This window comes from Bos grunniens, chromosome 29 (assembly GCF_055505025.1).
Source record: "Bos grunniens cultivar Pamir isolate PY7600 chromosome 29, Bosgru_T2T1.0, whole genome shotgun sequence".
NCBI classification, from domain to species: Eukaryota; Metazoa; Chordata; class Mammalia; order Artiodactyla; family Bovidae; genus Bos; species Bos grunniens.
This window is the reverse complement of record NC_141193.1, coordinates 44,359,444-44,384,995: the sequence shown is the minus strand read 5'-3', so window position 1 is coordinate 44,384,995 and position 25,552 is coordinate 44,359,444. Positions and strand designations below refer to the sequence as shown.

At 41.1% G+C, this 25,552-nt stretch overlaps 1 protein-coding gene across 1 annotated transcript in view; it reads left to right on the top strand.

Annotated features, from left to right (window-relative positions):
* The first annotated feature begins 2,091 nt into the window (after positions 1-2,091).
* The window catches only part of CTSC (cathepsin C), a 40,328-nt gene continuing 16,867 nt past the window's right edge, over positions 2,092-25,552 (top strand). Inside the window, exons 1-3 of the mRNA XM_086383389.1 lie at positions 2,092-2,354; positions 4,456-4,601; positions 23,275-23,441. Of these exons, the coding sequence (XP_086239515.1) occupies positions 2,183-2,354; positions 4,456-4,601; positions 23,275-23,441 (485 nt within the window). The 5' untranslated portion in view covers positions 2,092-2,182. The remainder of the gene's footprint in view (positions 2,355-4,455; positions 4,602-23,274; positions 23,442-25,552) is intronic.

Below are 25,552 nucleotides of genomic sequence, written 5' to 3'. Positions count from 1 at the left end.
GTGTTTGTATTAAACTTTATCTAAAATATCTTTTCCTCAATATTTACACCTTTTGCCCTTACTTTCTGTGGTCATATCAATGAGATTTTTTTCCCTCTGTTTTCATTTTAATTTTTTAAAATATCTTTTTGTCTTTCATATTATCGGTACTTTTCAAATAAGCTTATATATGAATTTCATTTCAAATTAGCAAAAGGTCTCTATAAAATATTTGTTATAAAAATAAAACTTTACATCTGATCAATTTGAGAATCACTAGTTTTTTTCCCTGCTAATGGAGAGAGGACTAGTTTGAGAATTATTAGATTAGTGGAAATAAACTAAATTGAAAGTCAAAGTACCTGAGGTTTATTCCTAAATCTTAGTAACTGGCAATGCTATGTTATTATTATCTCTGGATCTTCATTTCCAAATAGCAAAACAAATCCATTAGGTTAAGAAGTCTTCAAGATTCTTTCCTATTTATTCACTGACTAGAGATGTGTTTTCAACTTTTTTCACAATTGTTTGTGCTACTTTGCACGATCAAAGAAAATTTCAACTTGATTATTCAATTCATAACTGATGATCTAATATAAGTTTTAGTATTTTAACAACCAATGGCACATTTTCTCAGAGATTAGGAATGCTGTTTCTCTGTCAGAGTGTTATCTCTGAACAGTAAATGGGCTAGTTTAATTCATGCTGTCAGCTTTTCATCCTAAGAAAACGGCAATAAAACCTGGAAGAAGGGTGTTAGCCCCACCCATGCCTTTGCAGTTTGTGACTATATTAGAGAGCATTTTCATTTCTGAGCTTTCAACAGCAACACCTTCTGCCAAATTGAAATTGGCTTTCAGGCCTAGAAACCAAGATAAGGTTATTAAGTGAATTTACTTTAACACCTTAGGACACTTCCTTAGTTTTTTCAAGCCATTATCTAGGGAGACAAAGGTGTATAATCTGGACTTGCTTCCTTCAATCTGGTGGAAAAGGTGGACATAAAAATATTTATTTGAAACCAGTGTAATGAGGGCAAAATGAACGTGCCCTAGCAGGAACACAGGAAAGTCTGTCTTCTTCATCACCTGACGCCTAGAACACTCTGTGCAGGAAAGGAGCCCCGACTTCCAACAACAGACAGGAAAGACAGCAGCTCTCACAGAAAAGGGTGATAATTAAACTGAACAAGGAAGCATCTGGAAATCGTGCTACTTAATAATCACCAGCGATCAGACTGGCACTCTGAAACCTGATCACAAGACCGGCTTTCTCCCACCAGCTACCTTCCTCATCCAGGGCAAGTTACTTCCTCTCTCTGGGCCTGAACCTTTTCAGTTGTAAAACAAGAGCTTCAGTGCCTGTATGCGTTTGCCAGCGCGCGTGAGCACAACTAAATCCTATAAAATTAACAGGAGGACAAAAAAAACAAAACACTAGTACACAAAAACTGCAAGTTTGCACTACAACTGAATTCTCCTGTAGACAACAGGCCAAGAACATTAACGGGAAACCGACAAAATCCAGCAAAAAAAAAAAAAAGGCAGAGAAAGTTTTGGGAAAAGGAAGGAAGAGCAGTTTTCAAACAGCTGGGGGGTGGGTGGGAGTGTGCTGGTGGTCGCAGGTAAAGAAAGTAGTTATGAGGGGAAAAAAAGTTAACTGAGTGAGGACTAAGTGGGGACGACGAGCAAGTAAGGAAAGCTGCCCTAGTTAGACCGCGTGCTCTGGACCTCTTTCCCAGCCTGGATGCCGCCAGCCCCTCACCGCCGCCTCCGCACCTGGCTCCCGCTTCTCTCTGACTTTCGGTCTCCCCTCGCCCGCAGGCCTGACTCTGTACGGCCCCCGGCCTTTTATTTTTCTTTTTTATTCTCAGTCTGCCTCCCTCCGTTACCCCTCCAGGAGCGAAGGAGCGCGTCCTGGGCGCCCACGGAGCGGCGGTGACTCTCCCGCCCTCGGAGAGCTGTCCTCGGGCAACCGAACCCCAGAGCCGGCGGCCCCCGCGTGACCCACGCGCCCCGAGCCCCACCTGAGGGGCGGAGCGACTCCCGGGCGCGACCCTTAGCCCCGCCCGAGACCCCACCCCCGCCGGGCCGCGTTTCCGGCCCCTCTGCCGACTTTAAGGCGCGCGCGGCCGCGGTGGCTGCAGTCTCGCCCGGCTCGCCGCGGCTTTCTGTCGCCCCCGCTTCCTCCCGGCTCTGCCGGCATGGGTCCCTGGTCCGGCTCGCGGCTCGTCGCTCTCTTGCTGCTCGTCTATGGCGCTGGCTCCGTGCGCGGGGACACGCCTGCCAACTGCACCTACCCCGACCTGCTGGGCACCTGGGTCTTCCAGGTGGGCTCCAGCGGCTCCCAGCGCGATGTCAACTGCTCGGTGATGGGTAAGCCGCTGGCGCCTGGGCACCCGCTTCCTCCCTGGGTCTGCCCGGGGCTCCTGCGCTTCGATCCCTGTGCCCTTGTCCCCGCAGCGAACCCCCCACCCCTCCCGCCCCGCGTTGGCGGGAGGCCAGGAAGTCCTGGCTGGACTTGGGGTCCCCCCGAGCGCCCCCTCTCGCTCCAGGGCGGCGATGTCAGAGTGGAGAGGCTGAGCGCTTCTAACTTCACGTGGTCTTGATTATTTCCTTGGGCCCTCAACACTTTCTGCAGTAACTTTTTTTTTCTCCCTTGAGTTTTGTTTCTTGTTTTTTGTTTGTTTGTTTGTTTGGAAGAGAGTTGAGAACAGGCAATCTTATCTCCCCATCCAATCCTCAGTATTTCATTGTGATAGTGAAAAATGAGCGTGAAGACTCTTGAGAATATAGCTGTTAACTTTTTCTCCTTTTATTTGATTGTGGAAAAGAGCCCTTATGCCCAGCGGTTTTGATTTGGACTTGTGTTGATGCTGTTAGTCTGAGAAAGCTTCTGGTATGGTACCCCTCCACAGTTTCATGCATTGCAGGATGGGTTCATGTATTGCAGGGCAGGTAGTATACAATTTTTTTTTTTTTTTTAATACCTCTTTAGCCAGTAATTTGAAATGCAGGGAGCCAAGCACAATGTGTAGCTCACGGAAGGCTCTCAGTTATCTTGTATCTGAGCAAACTCAGGGAGATGGTGAAGGACAGGGAAGCCTGGCTTGCTGCAGTCCACTGGGTCACAAAGAGTCAGACACGACTGAGCCACTGAACAACAACATTTGAACACACTAGAACATTTCATCTGCTCTCAGATAACACTGCTATCCTGAGGACAAAGGGAGAAGGGAGAGGAAAAACACAGTCTTGGGTCTTGTTCTCAGACCCTTACCACACTGTGGCTTCTGCAGAATGAGCAAAGCTCTTGGCCACAATTTCCTTGTTAACAGAACAAAGATTGCCAGTTCATTTGTCACTGAACAGACTGACTCAGCTGTCCAACTCCAAATGACTATGTGGCACTTCATAATATGGGGCATTATAATCATGTTCTCTTTTAAAAGTTGAACTTGGAGGTCCAAAGCAGAAGGGAGATCAGGATTTGCTTTGTTCTGTCACATGGAATCTCCTGTGTGGACTTGGTCACTCAGTCCTGTGCAACTCTTTGCAGCTCCCATGGACTGTGGCCCGCCAGACTCCTCTGTCCTTGGAATTTTCCAGGCAAGAATACTGGAGCGGGTTGCCATTCGTACTCCAGGGGATCTTCCCCACCCAGGGATCGAACCCAGTTCTCGTGTGTCTCCTGCCTTGGCCTTCCCCTTCACCACTAGTGCCACCTGAGAAGCCCTTGGAATCTCCTATTTCAGAGCCGTAATAGGAAACATGGAAAATTTGTGTACAGTGTGGAAGCTTCCAGAGTGGACAGGCAGAATCCTTTTCAGGCAGCCTCTGCCCATATACCACACTTTGACCTTAATCGAATCATTAAAGACAAATCTGAGTCCCCATTTTCTGAAGGTTAAAAGTTTAGTTCCTATCAATATAAATTAGCTATGTAGGATAAAAACCTTGAGTTTGCTGAAGACTGGAAGGATTGAGATTCTGAGATTCTGAGCTTTGTAGCCATTTTGGAGAAAGATACCCCATTTCTTCTTTGAAGAGATCATTGTCCTTTGTTCTTATGACCTGATAGCAGATGTTTTTATATTTCCACTTTTTGACTACCATTTTGTCTTCTCTCCATTTCTGTCTCTCATTTTCAACATTCCCTATTTCTCCTTTTCTTCAGGGAAAATTTTTTTTTAGTGCTTGGATCCTCTGGGAAGGTAGTGGCTGCACTTTTGGGGGTCTCTACGTGATGGGTTACTTAATATATCTTTTTGAGCCTTCACTTCACAGGCTTGCCTGAGAGCCCTCTGGGATTATTCAGAAAGAGGCCACAGCACACTCTGATATCTTCATAAGCCAGATCCCTGGTATTCAGCAGCGTGAAAAGAAAGCTGCTTAAAAATAACGGAACTTACAGATGAGACGACCTCCCATCGAAGTCCAAATAACTTTCCTTTGTTGTGTATTTTCTTTTCTTTAGGACCCCCAGAAAAAAAAGTGGTGGTGCACCTCAAGAAGTTGGATACAGCATATGATGACTTTGGCAATTCCGGCCATTTCACCATCATTTACAATCAAGGCTTTGAGATTGTGTTGAATGACTACAAGTGGTTCGCTTTTTTTAAGGTAAGTTTTGTTGGAATATGCATTCGTTATTTCCAGTGATTTGGTATCTGAAGACTATTCTAATAGGGAGACCCTCAGTATTTGAACTTTAGATTAGGAAGATAACAAGAATTGTACCAGTTTTTCAAAGGAGAAATTAAATGATGTAATTTTGCCACTTTATTTAAAATTATGACTTTGGTTTAAAAAAAAAAAACACATCAAATCTATATTTGTGTGCAATCCATCTGTATTTAAATTTACATTTTGGTAAGTATGACTAAATACTTAATTTATTTTCTTAATTACTACACCTTTATTTCTGATTGCTTAGTTACTTGGCTTCCTAATGAATCTGTAGGAAAGATAGGAATTTTATAAATTGTTCTTGACGTTATTATACTGTCCCTCTTATCATTGTTTGTTAGCTCTAAGAAATTGACTTGAATGACTCATTGAAATAATGTCATATACTAAATAATGTGAATAACTTATTTGACTAAGCTCAAAGAGATGGAGAGCGTTGGAGTTACCCCTTGGGCTAAAGTAAAAGGTAGCCCCACCAGCCCAGCTGGTTTTCTTCTCTCACCAGGGAAGAACTGATGTCCATTCCGGTAGTCTTACACACTGCTTCTAATTGCAGACACGCTCTAGGGTAAAACAGTTGGGCACAAACTGCAGTCCATCCCAGATATCCTTTCTGTTTGCAGAGTATTAAATGGCTTAACTAAGTTGAATCCACAAGCCTGAGACTAGCTGTTTCTTATTATAAATAAAGGTTAATAAATAGAGACTCTATCAAGGGATAGTGTCGATAGCGTTTAAAACATATGGTAAGAGTTAACCGGTTAAATGGTAAGAATTAAGCAATTACAGGATTTTGTGGAAACATGAGGGAATGAGTCTGTTAAAGATGAGGAAAGACAAAGAACCAGCAAAAGACGAGTTTCTAAATTTATTGTGATTCCTCATGTGGGTTGTGATGTAATGAGTCAAATGTCTTAGAATCATAATGCCCAATACTTTTTTTTTTTTTTAACTATGAGGACCCTTTCTTAATATGAAAAAAGAAAAGAGAGACAGGAAAAATTGTCTCCTCTCACCTGGATTGGCTATCTGCTTTTTAGCTGGTGGGAACCAGTCCATCTGTGCTGGCCACTGGCAGGCCAGCAGTCTGCTTTATTAGTTGAAGCCCATGCTTGACCATTTATTAAATATTTTTTATCACCACCCCTAGATACTATCACCCTATAGATACTATATATTTTTAAAAATTGTTAAGAGTATCTGTATGAGCTTTTAAAGTGGTAGTGTGTAAATGTGATTCCATCTGAGTATAATTCTTGATCTACGTTTTGATAGGTCTAGGGCTTTGGAGACCTCTTGCGGGTACTCTGTTACAGTCCTTTAAAAGTTCTTTGCTTTTAGGTTGGGAGTCAGTGCCTGTGGACTTGATGCTCCATGAAAGAGAGATTCGAATCAATTCTTCCCATGTACCCTCTTGCCCTTCCTTTCCCTTTTTCTCCCTTTCCTTTTTCTTCTGTGGATACAAAACAGGTAACCAATATTTATTTAAAACATGCAAGTGAAGTAGAATTCAGTTGAGAAATAGGTTGCCTGAATTATTTAAGTACGAGATAGGGTGTAGTATGTAAATAGATGAATAAATAGTTTTACCCATTTAGCTTGGAAGACTTTTCATTCTTCACTTCGGTAGACTTGGAGAAACAGGTAGCGGAGCTCTGATGACCCCATCAATTACCCGAGATGTAATCAGAAAGAGGCAAGGGCCATTTCCCTCCACTAATATTTTCCTATCGGTTTGTCTGCTCTCAGCTTGAATAGGAGTCTGGAGGTGGTGGGGACAGAGGGTATGGCTACCAGCCATACTGACCCTTGAACAGTAACAGGTTTGAACTTCATGGGCCCACTTACACAGAGATTTTTTTTGTTCTATAGTAAATGCTGCAGTTCTACACGATCAGAGGTTAGTTGAATCTGCAGATGAGAATCCAAGGTTGGTTGATACCGTAGATGTGGAACCCTGTTTGTGGAGGGCTGGCTATTAATTATTGGTGGATTTTCAGCTACTTGCGGGATTGGTGCCCCAAACCCTGTGCTCTTCCTCTGTTCAAGGGTCAGCTCTTATTTCTCTTTAGACTGAAGGTGTAAGCAGATTTCGCACTTTTCTGTAGCCTCAGAACATTATTTTCAGGTAAATAAAGGCTTTTTAAAGCCAAATAAGGTTTTAAGTGTTCTCAACCATAATTGGGAAGTCATTGTATACTCTCTTGTAGGGTAGAACCCTACCTGATCTTGTGCTTCTGAATGGCATCCTCTCATTAGTAATAAAAATAACAAGAGTGTTCTCTTGCTACTGATTTCAGTATATTTTTTTAAAAGTGTCCATTTGACCAGAATCATTATCAGGAATGTGTTTTCTTTTCCTGCTGAAAAATCAGACACTCTAGTCTGTGGTTAGGTCATGTGATGTCATAATTTCAGTAAGCAGAGCAAAACATTAACAAGGTATATGGTTTTAAAATTTCTCTCAACATAATCAAGTAGTTCCAGAGAAACATGCTTTCCAGAGTGATAAAATGCCATGTTCTCTTAGCAAATCCAACAGGAAAAGTAATGGAGAGCAGCAAAGCTTAACAAATTTAGGAAAAATGATAAAGTGGAGTTGACTTTACATAATAGGACAAATACTTTGGCGGGAACACTTTTTAACATAAAAGTCTTGCTGGCCTTTACCCGAAGCTTAGGGTATTTCCTGCAGTGCTGGAGGTGCTGGGGAGACCATGCTGTGACCCAACAAAGGGCACCTATGTACGCAGAGGCGCGTGAGATTCTTTTCTTCCTACCGATTTTAGAAGTAACTTTTAAATGAAAATTACTTTTTTAAAAAGAGCAGTTATCAAAATATAAGCAGTATTTTACTATTCAGCTATCATACATAAGCTAACTGCTATTGTAATCCACTCAACTAACTGCCATTGCAGAAACATCTGACGAACGTTTGTCAGATATACCCTCCGTTGTTAGTCTGCGAATCAGCTGAATTTCAGGTCTCTCCACTGACTCATAACAGACTCTCCCACTTGTTTCCCTTCGCCCTGTTTCAGATATGCTTTCATGAAATTGGTTCTTAGGGTTGTTCCTGCTCGAGTTTGTTGAGCAGGTAATGCGGGCAAGGTTTCCTGTTCGGTGCCTACTCCTCATCCCCCAGCTCAGCCTGCAGTTCAGAACAGACAGCTTCCACCTCATTCTCCCTGCATTCCAACTTTGGAGCCATGGGGCACCACTTTTGTTGCCAGGAACGTGCTGTATTCAGTTCTCCTTATTCTGGCCTCATCTGGAGAGTAAGCAGAATTCTTCATGATTTGTTCTTTTAGGCCTTTTTCCCCTTGGTTTTAACTGCTTAAGAAATCGGCAGTGGAGTAGGATGATCTTGTTTTCTTGTAATGTATGATCTCAAGCTAGATAAAAGTTTGGGAGGAAATCTTGACGCTGAAAGTTTACGCACTGTGTGAGTCAGGAAGGAAGCACTGGGTTTGTATTTTTGGAAGACACTTTTTCCTACTCAACTTTCACCGTAGGTGCAGTGATCAGAACACTCTGGGGGGGTTACAAACTCAAATGAATTTAGGGCTCACCGAGGCAGATACCTAGGCATCTGAAACAACTTTATGTAAAGCAGTAAGGAGTAATTTGATTTATGGCCTATGAAATGAAAACTTTCCTACAGACATTTGAATTCAGTTTTCCCTTAAAATAATGTGCTGGCCACAGACCAGTTTCTAAGACTATCAGCTTTTAATAGCATTGCCATTTGATTGTAAGTCCAACATCTCTGCAAATGAAAAGTACTTGCAGATAAAAAACAACCAACTTCGTTTATGAGAACACACAATGTAACAAAACAATACAAAGGATGTTTAATTATGACTGACTTTGTGATGGGTAGGTAAGTGATTATTTTTTCTTCTTTATGCTTTTGTGTACTTTGTCCATTTTTTTACCATGAGCATGTGTAACGCTCCTCTCCACTGTCCTCTACCTGATTGCCAAGGAAGGAAGTGGTATGAAACAGACTCAGCTCCAAAGGATACCCTTAAGTTGAATAGGCTTTCTAACATTTTGCTGTTTCTCCTTTTACTTTCTGAGACGGTAAAAGGGAGCAGCAGAGAATGAACTCAGTTTATATTTTGAAGATTAAACTACTCAAGGGCTAAAGAAAGTACATAGAAGCTAGACTCATAATGGCTGAAAAACTTATTTGGTGATAGTTAAACAAAGTTCACTGATTTTCTAATTGAGTTTTTGTTTGGGACCTACCAGTCTTAGTAGAACTGTAAGCTAAAAACTCTACCATGAGTATTTCTAAAGCAGCTTGGTACTCAAAACAAAGATGTTGGGAAATCCATACCAGAGGATTTATTTGCCCATTTCGTGTGCTAGTGACTTGCAAATTTCAAGCTTGTTACACAGCCAGAAATCATGTGTTTTCTACAGCAAAGGATTTGGGAGTCTCGTGTGGTCTCTTCTGTTGTGACTTCTGGGTTTATTTCTAAGATGTAACAATTCAACTTTCAGAGTATTACTGAGATAGAGTTACCTGCTTTAATATAGATTGAATACACCAAAATGAGGTGTTTGTCTTGTCTTTCTTTTAAATAATTTGATGTTTACTTTTTAAAGTGTTTGGATTGAGGAAAAGAATCAGAAGACGCCTAGCCATTTGTTTTCTTTCGTGATGATGCTTTAATCTCAATGTAATGACTGAGTTTTCCATTGTAAACCTTTCATAGGATGTCACTGATCTTATCAGTCAGTTTTTCATGCAACTGGGAACTGTGGGGATGTATGATATTCCACATCTGAGGAACAAACTGGGTGAGCTCCATTGAAATACTTCTAACTTTCTTATTAAATGCAAGCTTCCCTCCTCCCTGGTGGCTTAGGCAAGTTAATGTTTGTTTTTTCATCAGGGAGAGGGAGTTGGAGAATAGACAGATTATGGTTTTCTTACAGATTCCGTGCTTGAGCCTGCTTATTTGCCGCTTCTTACCTGCCTGCAGTATTTTCACTTTAGTATGCTCTGTTTACACACAAGCTTTCCCAAGCGTGATGCTCGTAAGTGGACATGAAACCAAAAAGGTAAAGACTCAGTGAAGGAGAGGATGGCCCCAATTCAGTTCACGCCCTTGAAGTAGCTGTGCTGCCTGAGATTACTCATTCTTTTCCTAAAATGACTCAAGAGGGACCTGTGTGAGACCATGGCATTTTAGATGTGCCTTCCCAGTAGAAAAGGTGGCTCCTCCTAATGACAGAAATTAGTATACCTGTCATTCAGCCCTATGAGACACCACCTGTGTCTTTTTAAACTGGTTTCTTCTCAGAACAGACTCTTGGCTAGGGAGAAGAGGATCTTTTTTTACTGTGTACATTCTCCTCATACTTTCAGAATAGATGTTTAAATCACTGCTCTCCCTGGATCCATAAATTTTGATGGAGAAGTAGGCGGTGAGAAAGAAGAGCTGATGGGGACTTGCCGTCCCTTGCGTTTTATACAGCAATCTTTCCCCTTTCCCTTCCTCTTTTACTTAGCTCCCAAGTAAGGAAATGAGATATGAAAAAGGGAACTGGGGCAGGTGATGAAAGCACCATAACCTTATCCTGGGTCAGCATTTTTCAAGCTGTTTAATGGGCCAGCAGTGGGCCACACATCTGCCAGGAAAAAATTGTTCCTAAGTTGTGTCACTTCGTTTCGTAAAGCTCTCAAGGTTCCAGGCAGCCACTAAGAACAGATCAAAGTGCAGATTAGAGCTGGAACCAATAGGCTCTTTCTTCTGAATTTATTTCTGGTAGTTGAGTAAGTGTAGACTGTGTGAAATAGCTTCCTTTCAGGACTGCTCAGAATCTTTATTATGCTGTAGCTGAGGAGGGAGATACAATAGAAAAACTTTTCAAAAGTTTACCACGTTTTCCTCACAAAAAATACGGTATTCTCAGAATGCGGTTTATAAAATTCTGTCTTAAAGCTCTCGTTCTTTTCCTAACTGGGGAGATGCTTCTACCGGTAGAAAAGATAGATCCTAGTATTTACTTTGTAAATGGGATAAGTGGCCTTGTACCTGGAAATATTGATCAAAGTAGCATTAAGCGTATGCTTGGAATTTGTAAGATATACGTGCTATTATGTCTAGGTTGCTAGATTAGGCTGTTTCTTATCTATATTCAAAAGCCAAATTAGGCTTATTTGGTAGCGTTTAATTTGAAATGCATCTGCATGTGCTTCTTAAGCATGTTGGCTGCACGCACAGTACGTGTTGCTTAAGCATTCAGCTTTTGAGAACAGTGGCTTTTTTGTGAATGTCTTAAATAACATTAAAAAAAAAAAATACCAGCATTTGAAATACTAAATGCTGGTATTTTTTTTTTTCCACGTAAAGAAATGAATCTGTTTAAGCATTTTTTAAGAGACAGTATGATCCTTGTTGGCTTGTAACTCTAGTTTTCATTGTCTTTTAGTTATTAAATAGAGCGTCTGTTGAGCGGCTCTTTTAAAACCACAGCCAAAAACAGACTTTGGGGCTAAGAGGCACAGCGGACCTGCCTCCCTCTAACAGCTAGCAGAGGCCTCTAGCAGCTGCAGTCCCTCTGGAGTCTCTAAGGGCACCTAACATGCAGAGGAGTCCTGGTACCTACCTCCGAGGCAGCTGCCCTCCGAACGTTTCCTTGGAAAGCAGCCACCGCCGTTTTGGACTGTGAGCAACCAAAGACCAAGCAGGAAAAAGGAGAAAGTTCTGCAAGTCTTAGGTGGCTTTATCCTTCGGCCTTTGAATGAAAGGAAAGATATGCAACACAAGGGTTTTTTGTTGTTTTTGTATTTTTTTCCCTTTTGAATGTTCTTTTGTTGAAGTGATTTTTTTTTTTCAAACTGCTTAGGACTTGAATTATTTGTTGTATTTTATGCAGATTTTACTCACAGTTAAAATGGTCTTCCCACGTGCCTTCTCTTTCTCTAATGACCTTGAGGAACCCCAACACGTGTTATAAGAAGAAAATCAAGCTTCAGAATATCTTGAGATGCATTATGGGAGGGAAGATGGTCCCAGGGAAGACATGTTTTGGGGGAGGGGGCTTTCTGAGATAAGCTGAACTGCCGAAGGGTCTCTTTTTGCAGATCATGGATCTGCAGTGCCCCTGTCCAGAAAGATGGTATGATTAATACATTTGGGGCGGGGGGAGGGGGGGGGCTGTATTTTTTTTACTTAAATGCCAGTCTTGTGCTAAGAGCTTAACACGGTTTACCTTACAAATGTCCTGTGAAGTAGATATTACTAGCTTCAGTTTTCACATAGGGAGAATTACTCTCATACAGTGCTTAAGCTCACACAGCTTCTTTTTTTTTTTTAATTTTGTTATTTTTTTAAATTTCTTTGGCCATGCTTGTGGCATCTTAGTTTCCCTGCCAGAGATCAAACCCACACTCCCTGTACTGAAGTGTGGAGCCTTCATCACTGGACCACCAGGGAAGCCCCCACGGCTGCTAATTGTAAAATGATATGGGCTATTTGTCAAGTTTGTTTCAGAAAAAAATACTGGTACTTCAAGTCACATTTGGGCAGATTTTCTGGTGAATCCCAAATGTTAGTTCAATGCACCGCATTGCTCTTGTTGAAATTTTAGGAGAAGAACTGGCCTCAAGCTTAGATTTCTTTACCAAATGAGGCTACTCATTTTCTTTCCTAAGCCTAGGTCCCTTTATTCAAGACAAAAATTTACTTTCTCTTTCCTTTTACAGTTCTCCAAATTGGAGGAGTGTTTTATAAGCTTCGAATTAAGTACCCTTGCCAAGCTTACTTCTCTTAAGGTGTTGTTCAGAGCCATTGCTGCCTTTTAGTTCTTTCCTGCTACACAGTGGACCGGTTTCCTCCTCAGTTGTGTAGAGCTGATTAAACATCAGCCTTGGCAAACCAGCAACGTGGGGCTCCACCCAATTCAGATTTCCTGGGAGGACTTTTCTGCATCCCTTGAATTACTCCTTGAGTGGAGAAATCTTTCTCTAGATGGTAGGTTGTCATCATTACTTTATTGGTTCAGATAATTATGTCGTTTGAGAGGCACTGATCTGCTGTTCTGGAAAGGTTGTATCTTATAAATACTAAGGAACAGTACATCCAACTGCTGCCTGGATACTTTCTTCCCTCCTGATAATTCTGTATCACTCAGGTTCTTGGTGCCACATCTGTGCAGTTCCCCAGCTCTCTCCGTTACTGGGAGGGATGCCATTATGTTGGTTCCAGTTGTACTTGACAGGCATCTCTGACCTGGTAGTACTCATTCTGCTGTAAAAGGAATGACTTGAGCATGTCATCTTCTTCCAGACTGAAAACCTGTATATCTTCAGATTCTAATGCATGTAGAACTTTATCTGGGAACTTTGGAAGATTATCCACATTTCTCTAGTCTTTTCAAAGACTTCAGAAGTAATACCAGCTTTCAAAAAATTAATTACGTAGGGTTCTAGAAGCACAAATCAGGAATGGTGCTGGTGCTATGTGTATATTTTTGGTGTTCTGTTCTAAAAAATATGTTACATGCCTCCAGTGTTCTGTAAGAGTTGTGTATTTTCAAACTGACTGGATGTAAATACTGACAAAGCAACAAATGTTTATATATTTAGCAAGGCATTTAAAATCACCCCTACCAAAGTGGTTTTTTTTTTTCCCAAAGTGGTTTCTTTGAGTAATTTTGCATTTAATGTTTGTTTTGATTATAGAAGACTTGGTACAAAATTGCAGGTATCTGTGTTAGAAGTACCCATAATAGATTACTGCTTAGCATTCTCTGTTGTAATTGCCTGTTTGTCCTTTCCTCTGATTTTTAAACTCCTTGAGGGCAGTGATCAACTCTGTGTTACTGACCTTTTTATTCCATATGTGTAGCACACTATGTGATAAATAATAGACCTTCAATAAATATTTGTAAAAAAAAAAAGAAAATTGAATCATATATCATTGTGTTGTTTTCCTGTTTCATTGTTGTGTTTCTGAAAGTATTTTTGCCTTTGTGTCCTTTAGAGGCTACGGTGGACCCTCAAGCCATATTTGTTGAATGACTTTGTAGAAAAGGGATGAGACTTTTAAAACTTTATTCTGCTTATTTGTCATTTTTAATTTTTTGTGTGAGACTATAGAGGCTAAAATGAAAGTCATTTAAAAATAGTAAACTTCTAACTTTCAGAATTACTAAAAACTAAATTAGCTGTTGGGCTTCCCAAGTGGCTCAGTGGTAAAGAATCCGATGCAGGAGACACAGGTTTGATCCCTGTGTCAGGAAGATCCCCTGGAAGATCTTCCCCTGGAGGAGGAAATGGCAACCCACTCCAGTATTCCTGCCTGGAGAATCCAGTGGACAGAGGAGCCTGGTGGGCTCTAGTACATGGGATCGCAGAGAGTCGGACACAGCTCAGTGACTGAGCATGCACACAAATTAGCTGTCGGGAAATACTGAGCTTTATTGGTGACTACGGTGGTTCCCCAAAGCCTAGGTAACCAAGGACTCATGTCTGCTTAGGATGCTGTGGGTTATCTGTGCCCCGCCCCTTGAGAAGCGCTAGCTGAAGGTCATTATTGTCCAGTCACTCAGTTGTGTCTGACTCTTCACGACTTCATGAACAGCAGCATGCCAGGCTTCCTTGTCTTTCACTATTTTCTGGAGTTTGTTCAAACTCATGTCCATCGAGTCGGTGATGCCATCCAACCATTTCATCCTCTGTTGCCCCCTTCTCCTGCTCTCAGTTTTTCCCAGCATCAGGGTCTTTTCCAGTGGGTTGCCTCTTAGCACCAGGTGGCCAGAGTATTAGAACTTCAGCTTCAGCATCAGTGCTAGAGTCAATGAATTCTGACATTTCTTCCAACCTTACATCTTAAGGGTTTATGAGCAAGTAAATGAGGAATGAGCCAAGGGACTTTGGTTACCTTGCTGAGGATCAAATTGCTGTTTTCTTAACTAGTTCTAGAACCTACATTTTGGTTTAAAGGGGACATCTTCTCAGCTCTGGAAATAAATCTGTGAGCCTCCATTTTCACATTAAATCTAATTGCCCATTCCTTAAGTAAAATGCTAGAAATTATTTGGTTGCAACCACTGCCACAGTTTCCTATCAGTTTCACAATTCATTAAAATTCAACTTTTAAAATAAATGGTCCAGCTGAAATAGTGGGCAGAAAACTACAAGGATTCCTTGAAATGACATAGGTTTGTTGATGAAAGATGTGACCGTCCTGGACGGTTGGCGAAATACCTGTTTAGGAAGATGTGGCCTGTTCTAAAGGCTTTATTCACACTCCAGACTGATGGCATGTGCAAATCTGCACTTGCGGAGACAGACACGGAACACAAAGGGCAGAATGTGGAGTGAACACTGTTCTTCTGTGTTGTTGGAAGGAAATCTCTCTACTTGAACGGTGTATCATCAGATCATTTAATGTCATGCAAAGTATTCTTTTCCAAAATGGTGCTTGATGGATTAGACCTATATGTCCAGATTTTTTTTCTTATATATTTCACAGTATGTGTTGTTGTTTAATCACTAAGATGTGTCTGACTCTTTTTTTTTGTGACCCCATGGACTAGAGCCTGCCAGGTGCCTCTGTCCATGGAATTTTCCAGGCAAGAGTACTGGTGTGGGTTGCCATTTCCTTCTCCAGGGGATCTTCCCAACTCAGGGATCGAACCCAGGTCTCCTGCGTTGCAGGCGGATTCTTTACCAACGGAGCTATGAGGGAAGCCCAGTTACATCATTAGTATTTGCAAATCCTGTTTTCCTTGTAAGTGTTATTTGAAGCCACTTGTTCATTTTGTGTGAGTTAGTTAATTACATTGGATGTGCATGAATCTAAGCAGGCACACATGAGCGGGAATATGCCGTGTTCTAGCCGTCTTACAGGCAGCATGCTGCAATTAGCAGGTGAGCGTCTGACACTGGAAGTGCGTGGGCATATCAGTGTTACTTTGTATATATACTTTTGTATATATACTTTGTATATATACTTTTGTATATATACTTTGTATATATACTTTTGTATATATACTTTGTATATATACTTTTGTATATATACTTTGTATATATACTTTGTATATATACTTTTCAGTTTTATTTCTGTATTATAAATATAAACTATAAAATTTTCTAATATTTTAGTGGATTATCTTCTCATTTTGGAAAACCGCTGGTTGACAAAATAAAAACTTTATCAGCTGCTCAGTTGAGAGTTGGGTTTGAGAGTACATGAATAAAGTCTTAACGGCTTCGTATGCCCCATGGTAGCAGATGGTAGTGTTTATATTGTTACTTGTTTAGTGTTTTATAAGGTTTTAAACTCTTGACGTCAGTGTCATCTTTATCCTTGATAGGAACCCAGTGAAGTAGATATGCCTGTTACCAGCTGGTGGAATTGAGGCTCCTTAGTTGTGAGTTGTCCAAAGTTCCATAAATGCTAAGTGGAAGAACGGGAATTTAAAGGGCTAAGTCCTTTTACTAAAGAGCATTTTTTTCTCATAGGCAGTGCATTACATAAAGGAAGGATTCAAATGTTTGTGAATGTAATCAGGAAAACAGTGGAATAAAAGGTGTAAGTGATTTTCTCACGCTTAGTGTCAAAAAGCAGTTGAGAATGAGATCCAGGATAAATAACTTAAGTTCTAAAATATCCCAACCTTTTCTTTTTCAATTGGTTAATATTGCTAGGTAATTGGATGGAATTGAAGAGTTGATAAAATGAATAGCAAACTGAAGAAGGGCGGCTTTCAGAATGGCAACTCAACGATAATTTTGAAGAAGCAAATGAATAGTTACTGAATGCTAGTAGTTTTCTAAACTTAAGTGCTAGGATTTGTAATTTCTTCACATTTTGTGTGATTATCTATTTGTTGCAATAGAAATTGGCATCAATGAATAGAAACTTAAATTATCTCATTTGTGCAAGTCAGTATTCAGAGACTGTTTATATAAATAAATGAAAATGGTTAGAAAAAATTTTGACTACATTTCAAGCTGGATAGTGTGGCCAAAACTTCAGTTTCCTACTTGGTAATATTTTCAGAAATCACGTAAGATGTATTTTACAGTAGCAGAAAAAATGACAGGAATACTGAGAATATTCAGATCAAGAAAACAATGGGGGCACCCTGCATGGTCCTCTCAAGGTACTGAGTACTTGGCTTATAGGGTGGGTTAAATATCTCTTTTCTACTAAGTTATAGCTGTCCTGCATAGTGGTATTACAGCCCTCACCTACCCTTCATAAGGTGATTTCAGGTTCTAAAAGAAAACCATATTATTGTAGATTGGGAAAACTACAGAATAATATAAAATAAAAATTTTAAATGGAAAATAATGCCATCAAATTAATGTATAAAAAATGGTACATAAATGGGTATAGCATCTCTTAGTAATTTGCTTGAGTGAAAACAGGTATAGTTTTTTTAGGATTATTTTGGATCACTTAGAATGTTTAGATGGGGCTTCCTTGGTGGCTCAGATGGTAAAGAATCTGCCTGCAGTGCAGGTGACTTGGGTTTGATCCGTGGGTCAGGAATATGCCCTGGAGAAGAGAGTGGCTACCCACTCCAGTATTCTTGCCTGGAGAATCCCATGGACAGAGGAGCCTAGTGGGCTACAGTTCATGAGGTTGCAGAGAGTCAGACACAACTGAGCGACTAACAAGCACATTTAGAGAATGTATAGATGCTCTGTATAAGTAGGGAGTCTAAATTATTTACCTAGTTTGTGAATAATAAGAAAACCGTAGATGTAAAGACTGTGCAGTTAGGAAGCTTGAAGGGATATTTTGGAACTTTCAGGTCAGCTTAAGTTTACAGGTAAGGAGACAGGTTTGGAGAGGAAAAATTGACATTCCTGAAGACATACTAGGAGTCAGAACTTGGGTCTCTGCGACCCCTTTTTAATTATAAAAGTATCACACTTTAATTATAAACTTTTCTGAGTTTCTTATGTTACTGTTTAAGTAGAATTTGGCATTTGTTGTTCTTTCTGTTATTCATTTATTTATTCACTCATCACTCATCCGGTAACTAATTGCTTTCTACTGCTAGTGTCCTAGTTACCAAATAAGCAAAAATCCTGTTCACTGTGAGAACAGTGCTTATGTGGAAAGAATAACCCTACAGGCTACTGTGAAATTAAACGGGTTAGTATTTATAAAATACAGCCTGTGAGGCCCAGTCTGTTACACCATCCTGATTTTGCAGATGTGGACACGGAAAGTACAGAGAGGGTAACTTGCTCAGGATCACACAGCCTATAAGAAGCAGAACTGGGTGCTATCCAGGAGTCACGCCTGCAGACCATGTCCTCTGCCTCTGCCCTGAATCAAAAATCTTCAACAAAAATTTAGGTGAAATTAGATGATCTTTAGATGTGTGGCTCTTAGATGAAATCAGATGAAATAAATGTTTAGGTGAAAGAAAAATTTAAAAATTAGGTAAAAATTTAGGTGAAATTAGATGACCTTTAGCCATGTGGGTCTCTCCTTGGATGGAGAATTTAGGTGACCCTTAAGATGTGTGGGGCAACAATTTGAATCTGACTCATGAAAGCCAGTTAATTTCCAACTTTTTTTTTAAAGGAAATAATAAAGCAATGATTCTTACAACATTTGAACTCATACTTTAATTATATCTTCTCTATTTAACTTTGCAAAGTCTCCTTTTTTTTTTCTCCCCATGAGAACAGTATCCCAAAGAATCATTTTGAAACTCACATAATATAGATGAAAACCCTTTGCAGATTGCTTAAGCCTTTCCTGTGTGGTTTCCAGGTATCTCCTCTCAGTGTTTTTGGCCATTGACTTGTATGTTTATTTCTCTGGCACTCTGTGAGAAGGAGTGTACAAAGAAATGGTGCTTGGTATTTGGGAAGAACACTTGGTTCTAGAGTCCTTGGTTCTAAATTCTAGTTCAGCCACCTCTTTTAGATCTTTCTCCTGTCCCCCGAGTCTATACCTTTATGTTCTGTTGAACCTCTAAGATTTATGAGTAATCTGTAAAATGTATATAAAATGTGATAGGTAAATGTTAAGATCCTGTAGTTCCATAATATTGATGATGAAGGGTATAGAGTCATTGATCAATATGAACAGTAAGAATCTTTAGCACAGTTGGTCATGTTTTAAGGATTTTTTTCCTTCTTCTTCTCCAGTCAAAGTAACAACTCAGCCTTTCCCTCAAAGGGAAATTCATTTCGTATTAGCGATCATGTTTGTAACTGACCAGCTGTGCCAACTAGGCAAACAAAGCCACACTGACGAAACACACGGGGCCCATTTCTTCTGACTTGCATGCCTTGAGCTTTTGGTATGTGGGGAAAGTCACTTCATCTGTGATCTACACTGCTGGGGAAATTTCCCAGGCTTTTCCAAGCATGGTTAACTTGCTGAACCACAGGGTTTTGGTTCAGATAAATAACTCCATTAATTACATTTTGCATATTTCACGGAGTTCCTGTTGTCTTAAGGTCTGGTGCTACATCAGTATACAGTGTGTGCATGGCTAGCACTTAGCATAATGCCTGGAAAATGTTATGTGACCAGTAAGTATTTGACATATAAGTGAAAGGGCTTATTGTTGTTCAGTCGCTGAGTCATTTTCGTCTCTTTGCGATCCCATAGCACGCCAGGCTTTTCTGTCCTCCACTATCTCCTGGAGTTTGTTCAGATTCATGTCCGTTGAGTTGGAGATGCCCTCTTCTCCTTTTGCCTTCAGTCTTTCCCAGCATCAGGATCTTTTCCAGTGAGTCGACTCTTCGCATCAGGTGGCCAAAATATTGGAGCTTCAGCATCAGTCCTTCCAGTGAATATTCAGGGTTGATTTCCTTTATGATTGATTGGTTTGATCTCCTTGCAGTCCAATAAGATATATAAATAATGTGTTTTTTTTTTTTTTTTTCCCAAGAAACTTAACCATAATCTCAGACAGAACAAAGTTATTCTAGCAACATCTGGACCATCCCTCATAGATGTTCTTTTCTAGGACTTTGTTGGCATGTTTCTTGTTCTTAGGAAACAGGAGCATTTTTTTAAAGTGATGAGCTTTACAAAATCTACCTTTTTATAAATATATAACTTTATAAAGTTAAAAAGTTTTTACATAACTTTTTATATAGCTATTTTTTTATAAATAACCAAGAAAACCCCACCCAAAGGCTGTTTTTACCTTTCATTTTTTAAAAATCATATTTCATATTAACATATTTACATTCCACTCAAGTACCATCTTGTAATTTTTTTTCCTGTTAATACCTCTTGGGTTGTTTTGTTTGTTTTTTCTTTGGACACCCTGCAAGGTTGTAGGATTTTATTTCCCTGTTGTTGTTCAGTCACCCAGTCGTGTCTGACTCTTTGCAACCCCATGAACTGCAGCAGGACTCAAACCTGGGCCCTCGGTGGAGAGCGTGTGGAGTCCTACCCACTGAACCACCAGGGAATTCCCAGGTTCTCTCTCTCTCTTTTTTAATTGTTCTAAGCAGAGAGGTCAGCATATTTTCTTGCAGGGTAGATAGTAATGTTTTAGGCTTTATGAGCCTTGTAGTCTCTGCTGCAGCACCTCATTCTTGCTGCTGTTGCACCAAAGCAGCCAGAGTCAAGATACTCTAAACAAGTGGCCCTGGCTGAGTTCCAGCAACACTGTGTGTAAAAGCAAGCAGCCTTCTCCAGCCTCTTCCTCTGTGATGAACATGCTCCTGTGTTTAGCTTTTTTTTTTTTCATTTATGTGTATCTGACACTTTCAACAAGGTAGCTCTGAAAAACTCTTAAAGCCTTGTTAGATTACTTTTTTGTTTAATTGGAGGAAAGTTGCTTTACAATGTTATTGGTTTCTACTGTGAGTGAGTGAGTGAGTGAGTGAAGTCTCTCAGTCGTGTCCGACTCTTTATGACCCCATGGACTGCAGCCCACCAGGCTCCTCTGTCCATGGGATTTTCCAGGCAAGAGTACTGGAGTGGGTTGCCATTTCCTTCTCCAGGAGATCTTCCTGACCCAGGGATTGAACCCAGGTATCCCACATTGTAGACAGACGCTTTTCCGTCTGAGCCACCAGGGAAGCCTGCTGTATAGGACTGTACAGTAATGCAAATCATCATAATTTTATATATAAAACCCCTCCCCACATGGGGCTTCCCGGGTGGTGCTAGTGCTAAAGAACCACCTGACAATGCAGGACCTGTAAGAGACATGGGTTCAATCCCTGTGTGGGCAAGATCCCCTGGAGGAGGGTATGGCAACCCACTGCAGTGTTCTTGTCTGGAGAATCCCATGAAGGAGGAGCCTGGTGGGCTATAGTCCATGGGATAGCGCAGAGTCGGACATGCCTGAAGCGACTTAGCACACAAGCTCTCCCACGTGAGCCTCCCTCCTCTCGCCTATCCGGCCCCTGTGGGTCATCACAGAGTGCCAGGCTGGGCTCCCTGTGTTACATAGCAACTTCCCATCAACTGTTTTATGTATGGTGGGTGCTTATATGTCAGTGCTACTTTCTCAATTCATTCCGCCCTCCCCTCCCCCTAATGTATCCCAAAGTCTGTTCTCTATGTCTGTGTCTCCATTTCCTTCCCTGCAAATAGGTTCACCGGTATTATTTTTCTAGTTTCCATACATATGCATTGATGTATGGTATTTGTTCTTTTTCTAACTTAACTTCACCCCGTATAACAAGTTCTGAGTTCATCCACCTCACTAGAACTGACTCAAATGTGTTCCTTTTTGTGGCTGAGTAATGCTGCTAAGTCACTTCAGTTGTGTCCGACTCTGTGCGACCCCATAGACAGCAGCCCACCAGGCTCCCAAGTCCCTGGGATTCTCCAGGCAAGAACACTGCAGTGGGTTGCCATTTCCTTCTCCAGTGCATGAAAGTGAAAAGTGAAAGTGAAGTTGCTCAGTCGTATCCGACTCTTATTGACCCCATGGACTGCAGCCTACCAGGCTCCTCCATCCATGGGATTTTCCAGGCAAGAGTACTGGAGTGGGGTGCCATTGCCTTCTCCATCTTCTTCCCATACCAGGGATCAAACCCATGTCTCCTCCATTGGCAGACAGATTCTTTACTACTGAGCCACCAAGGAAGCCCTTTTAACTCTACACCTAGGTATAATTTGAATTCAAAGACTCCGATGCAGTAAGGTAGTTTTACCTTTCAGTGTAGTTCAGCTTATACATTCCTTTAAACTTGGGGTTTGCAAACCATGGGTCTGTTTTTGTAAATGAAGTTTAATTGGAACAGACTATGGTTCATTCCTTTATGTATTTCTGGTGTACCTCTCACACTGCAAAGGCAGGGTTGAGTATGGCAGAAGCCTTATAACCTGCAAATGTTAATGTATTTACTGTTTGGCCCTTACTCAGGCCACCTATCACAGGTAAAGTAGTATCCATTATGCTAGATTTAAGAGTCTACAAACTACATCCTGTGGGCCGAAACCACCCTACTGTGTGCCTCTGTAAAGAAAAGCGTTGAAACACAGCTGCCTGTGCTCATATGTTTATGTTGCCTTTGACTGCTTTTGTGCTTCTGTTCCATGAAGTCAGTGCCAGAAGCTGTCTGTATTCAAGTCCCTTCTTAAAAAAGTTTACCATCCATTTTTTTTTTTCTTTCCTCCTTCTATGCTGTCTACTTTCATTCAGAATTATATATCCTTCCTCCATAAGGATATATTAAAATATGAGGGTTTTTTTTAAGGCTCTGGAGCCAAAGTATCTGAGTTATAGATCTATCACTTTATACAGTTGACCCTTGAATGACATAGGTTTGAACTGCACAGGTCCACTTGTATTCAGGTTTTTAAAAATTAAATACATACTGTAGTACTACGTGAGCCAGGGTTGGTTGGTTCCTTGGACGCAGCACCCAGGATACAGATGGATGACTGAAAAATTATATGTGGATTTTTGCCCATGGTGTTATCGGTGCCCCTGCTCTCTTCAAGGACCAGCTGTAGTTATTTTTCAGTGTCAACACTGATATAAAGCAACAGGCTGTGTTCGTGAAATAAAGTGGAGAGAATATTTAATAATTAGGATATTTTAACTCCCTCATGCTTAGAATTTGCTAAGAAGTTGGGAGGTTGACGGAAGAAAACATTTGAATTCTTTGGAAGGTTTTTGTATTTTGCTGGCGTGCCTCTTCTCTGAGTGGACCAGTCTGAGGAAGTGAGCAGGGCTGTGTTGTTTCTGCCCCTTCACAGCTCTGTTAGCGTAGGTAGGGACCGCTTGCTGTCTGAGGTGAGCCTCCGCTTACTCACTGGTCAGTTGGGGTTATTAGTGCCGCTCTCCTCAGAGGCTTGAAGATTAAATGAGGTGACTTTGGCAAAGTGCCTTGGAAAGCAGCTGCTTTAAAAATATTATTTTCTTTACCTGCGTTTCATTCTCTTGCAGTGTTGGTTGTGTAAATTTTGCTCGGTGGTCAGTGATGCTAATCCTAGAAATGTTTCTTTCTCTTCCTCTTCTAGAATAGTTCTCAGACTGAAACTCTCAGATTTTGTTTTGGCTGACAGAGGCTGGTCCCTCAGGTGAAGAGAAAAAGAGGCATCGTTACTGTGAATGAGAGACGAGGAAACGGACCTGAGAGAGAACAGGTTCATGGGGCTTTTCCTTCTCTTGATTGCAGTATAAAGAAGAGGGTGGCAAGGTAACCAGTTACTGCCACGAGACCATGACTGGCTGGGTCCATGACGTGCTGGGCCGGAACTGGGCCTGTTTCACTGGAAGGAAGACAGGAAATACCTCGGAGAACGTGAACGTGAACACAGCACGCCTTGCGGGTCTCGAGGAAACGTGAGTTGTTGTCAGTGAAAGATCCATTTAGTTTCTTATGGTGTTTATAGGGATGTGTCTATATTAATCCTTGGAAAATTTAATTTGATTATATTAACTTTATTTGACCTAGAAACATAAGCCATGTTATGTACCACTTTACTGGAAAAACACATTGGGTGATTTAACTGAGAGAAGAAAGTATTTTTTCAAAATACTTCTAAAGTAATGGACCAGTGAGGGCTTTAAAGAAGATTCATATAAAGGACCACGGAATTGAGTGACTTATACGTGCAAATGGAACGACAGACGGGGTTCCAGATCACAAAAGGAGTACGTCAAGGCTGTATATTGTCACCCTGCTTATTTAACTTATATGCAGAGTACATCATGCAAAATGCTGGGCTGGATGAAGCACACCCTAAAATAAAGATTGCCGGGAGAAATATCAATAACCTCAGATATGCAGATGACACCACCCTTATGGCAGAAAGTGAAGAGGAACTCAAAAGCCTCTTGATAAAAGTGAAAGAGGAGAGTGAAAAAGTTGGCTTAAAACTTAACATTCAGAAAACTAAGATCATGGCATCCGGTCCTATCACTTCATGGGAAATAGATGGGGAAACAATGGAAACAGTGACAGACTTTATTTTTGGGGGCTTCAAAATCACTGCAGATGGTGATTACAGCCATGAAATTAAAAGACGCTTGCTCCTTGGAAGGAAAGTTATGACCAACCTAGATAGCATATTCAAAAGCAGAGACATTACTTTGCCAACAAAGGTCCATCTAGTCAAAGCTATGGTTTTTCCTGTGGTCATGTATGGATGTGAGAGTTGGACTGTGAAGAAGGCTGAGTGCTGAAGAATTGATGCTTTTGAAGTGTGGTGTTGGAGAAGACTCTTGAGAGTCCCTTGGACTGCAAGGAGATCCAACCAGTCCATTCTAAAGGAGATCAGTCCTGGGTGTTCACTGGAAGGACTGATGCTGAAGTTGAAACTCCAATACTTTGGCCACCTCATGCAAAGAGCTGACTCATTTGAAAAGACCCTGATGCTGGGAAAGATTGAGGGCAGCAGGAGAAGGGGGCGACAGAAGATACAATGGTTGGATGGCATCACTGATTCGATGGAGATGAGTTTGAGTAAACTCCAGGAGTTGGTGATGGACAGGGAAGCCTGGTATGCTGCAGTCCATGGAGTCACAGAGACATGACTGAGTGACTGAACTAATTCTAATACAGAAAAATCATTTTATTATTGTCATATAATAAGATGTTGTGGGCTTCTCAGATGGCCCTAGTGGTAAAGAACCCACCTGTCAGTGTGGGAGACATAAGGGACATGAGTTTGATACCTGGGCCAGGAAGATCCCTTGGAGCGTGGAATGGCAACCCACTCCAGTATTCTTTCCTGGAAAATCCCATGGACAGAGGAGCCTGGTGGGCTACAGTCCTTGGGATTGCAAAGAATTGGACAAGACTGAAGTGACTTCACAGCACAGCACAATAAGATGTTGCAGAATCCTTGCAGATACATATGTTTATTTTGCATCGAATATAGGTGATACTAATCTAACATAAATCTTAAGGCAATAATAACTGAATTTCAGGTTCTTAGTATTTATGTAGTATATTTGCTGAGGCTAACATAACAGATTACACAGACTGGGTTAAGCAACAGAGATTTATTTTCTCATAGTTCTGGAGGCTGTAAGTCCAAGGTCACAGCGTCAGCAGGTTTGATTTCTTCTGAGGGCTCTGTCCTTGGCTTGCAGATGGCTGCTAACAGTTGTCCCTACACAGTCAGCCTGTAAGTGTTCTAATCTCCATTTCCTATAAGTATACCAGTCATGTGAGCTTCCCAGGTGGCTCAGTGGTAAAGAATCCACCTGCTAATTGCAGGAGATGCAAGAGACTTGGGTTTGATCCTGGGTCGGGAAAATCCCTTGGAGAAGGAAATGGCAACCTGCTCCAGTATTCTTGCCTGGGAAATCCCAGGGACAGAGGAGCCTGGCAGCCTTTAGTCCATGGGGTCACAAAGTGTGACATGACTGAGCAAACACACACACAAATACCAGTCATACTGGAGTAGAGCCCATCCATGTGACCTCATTTAACCTTGATGTCCTCT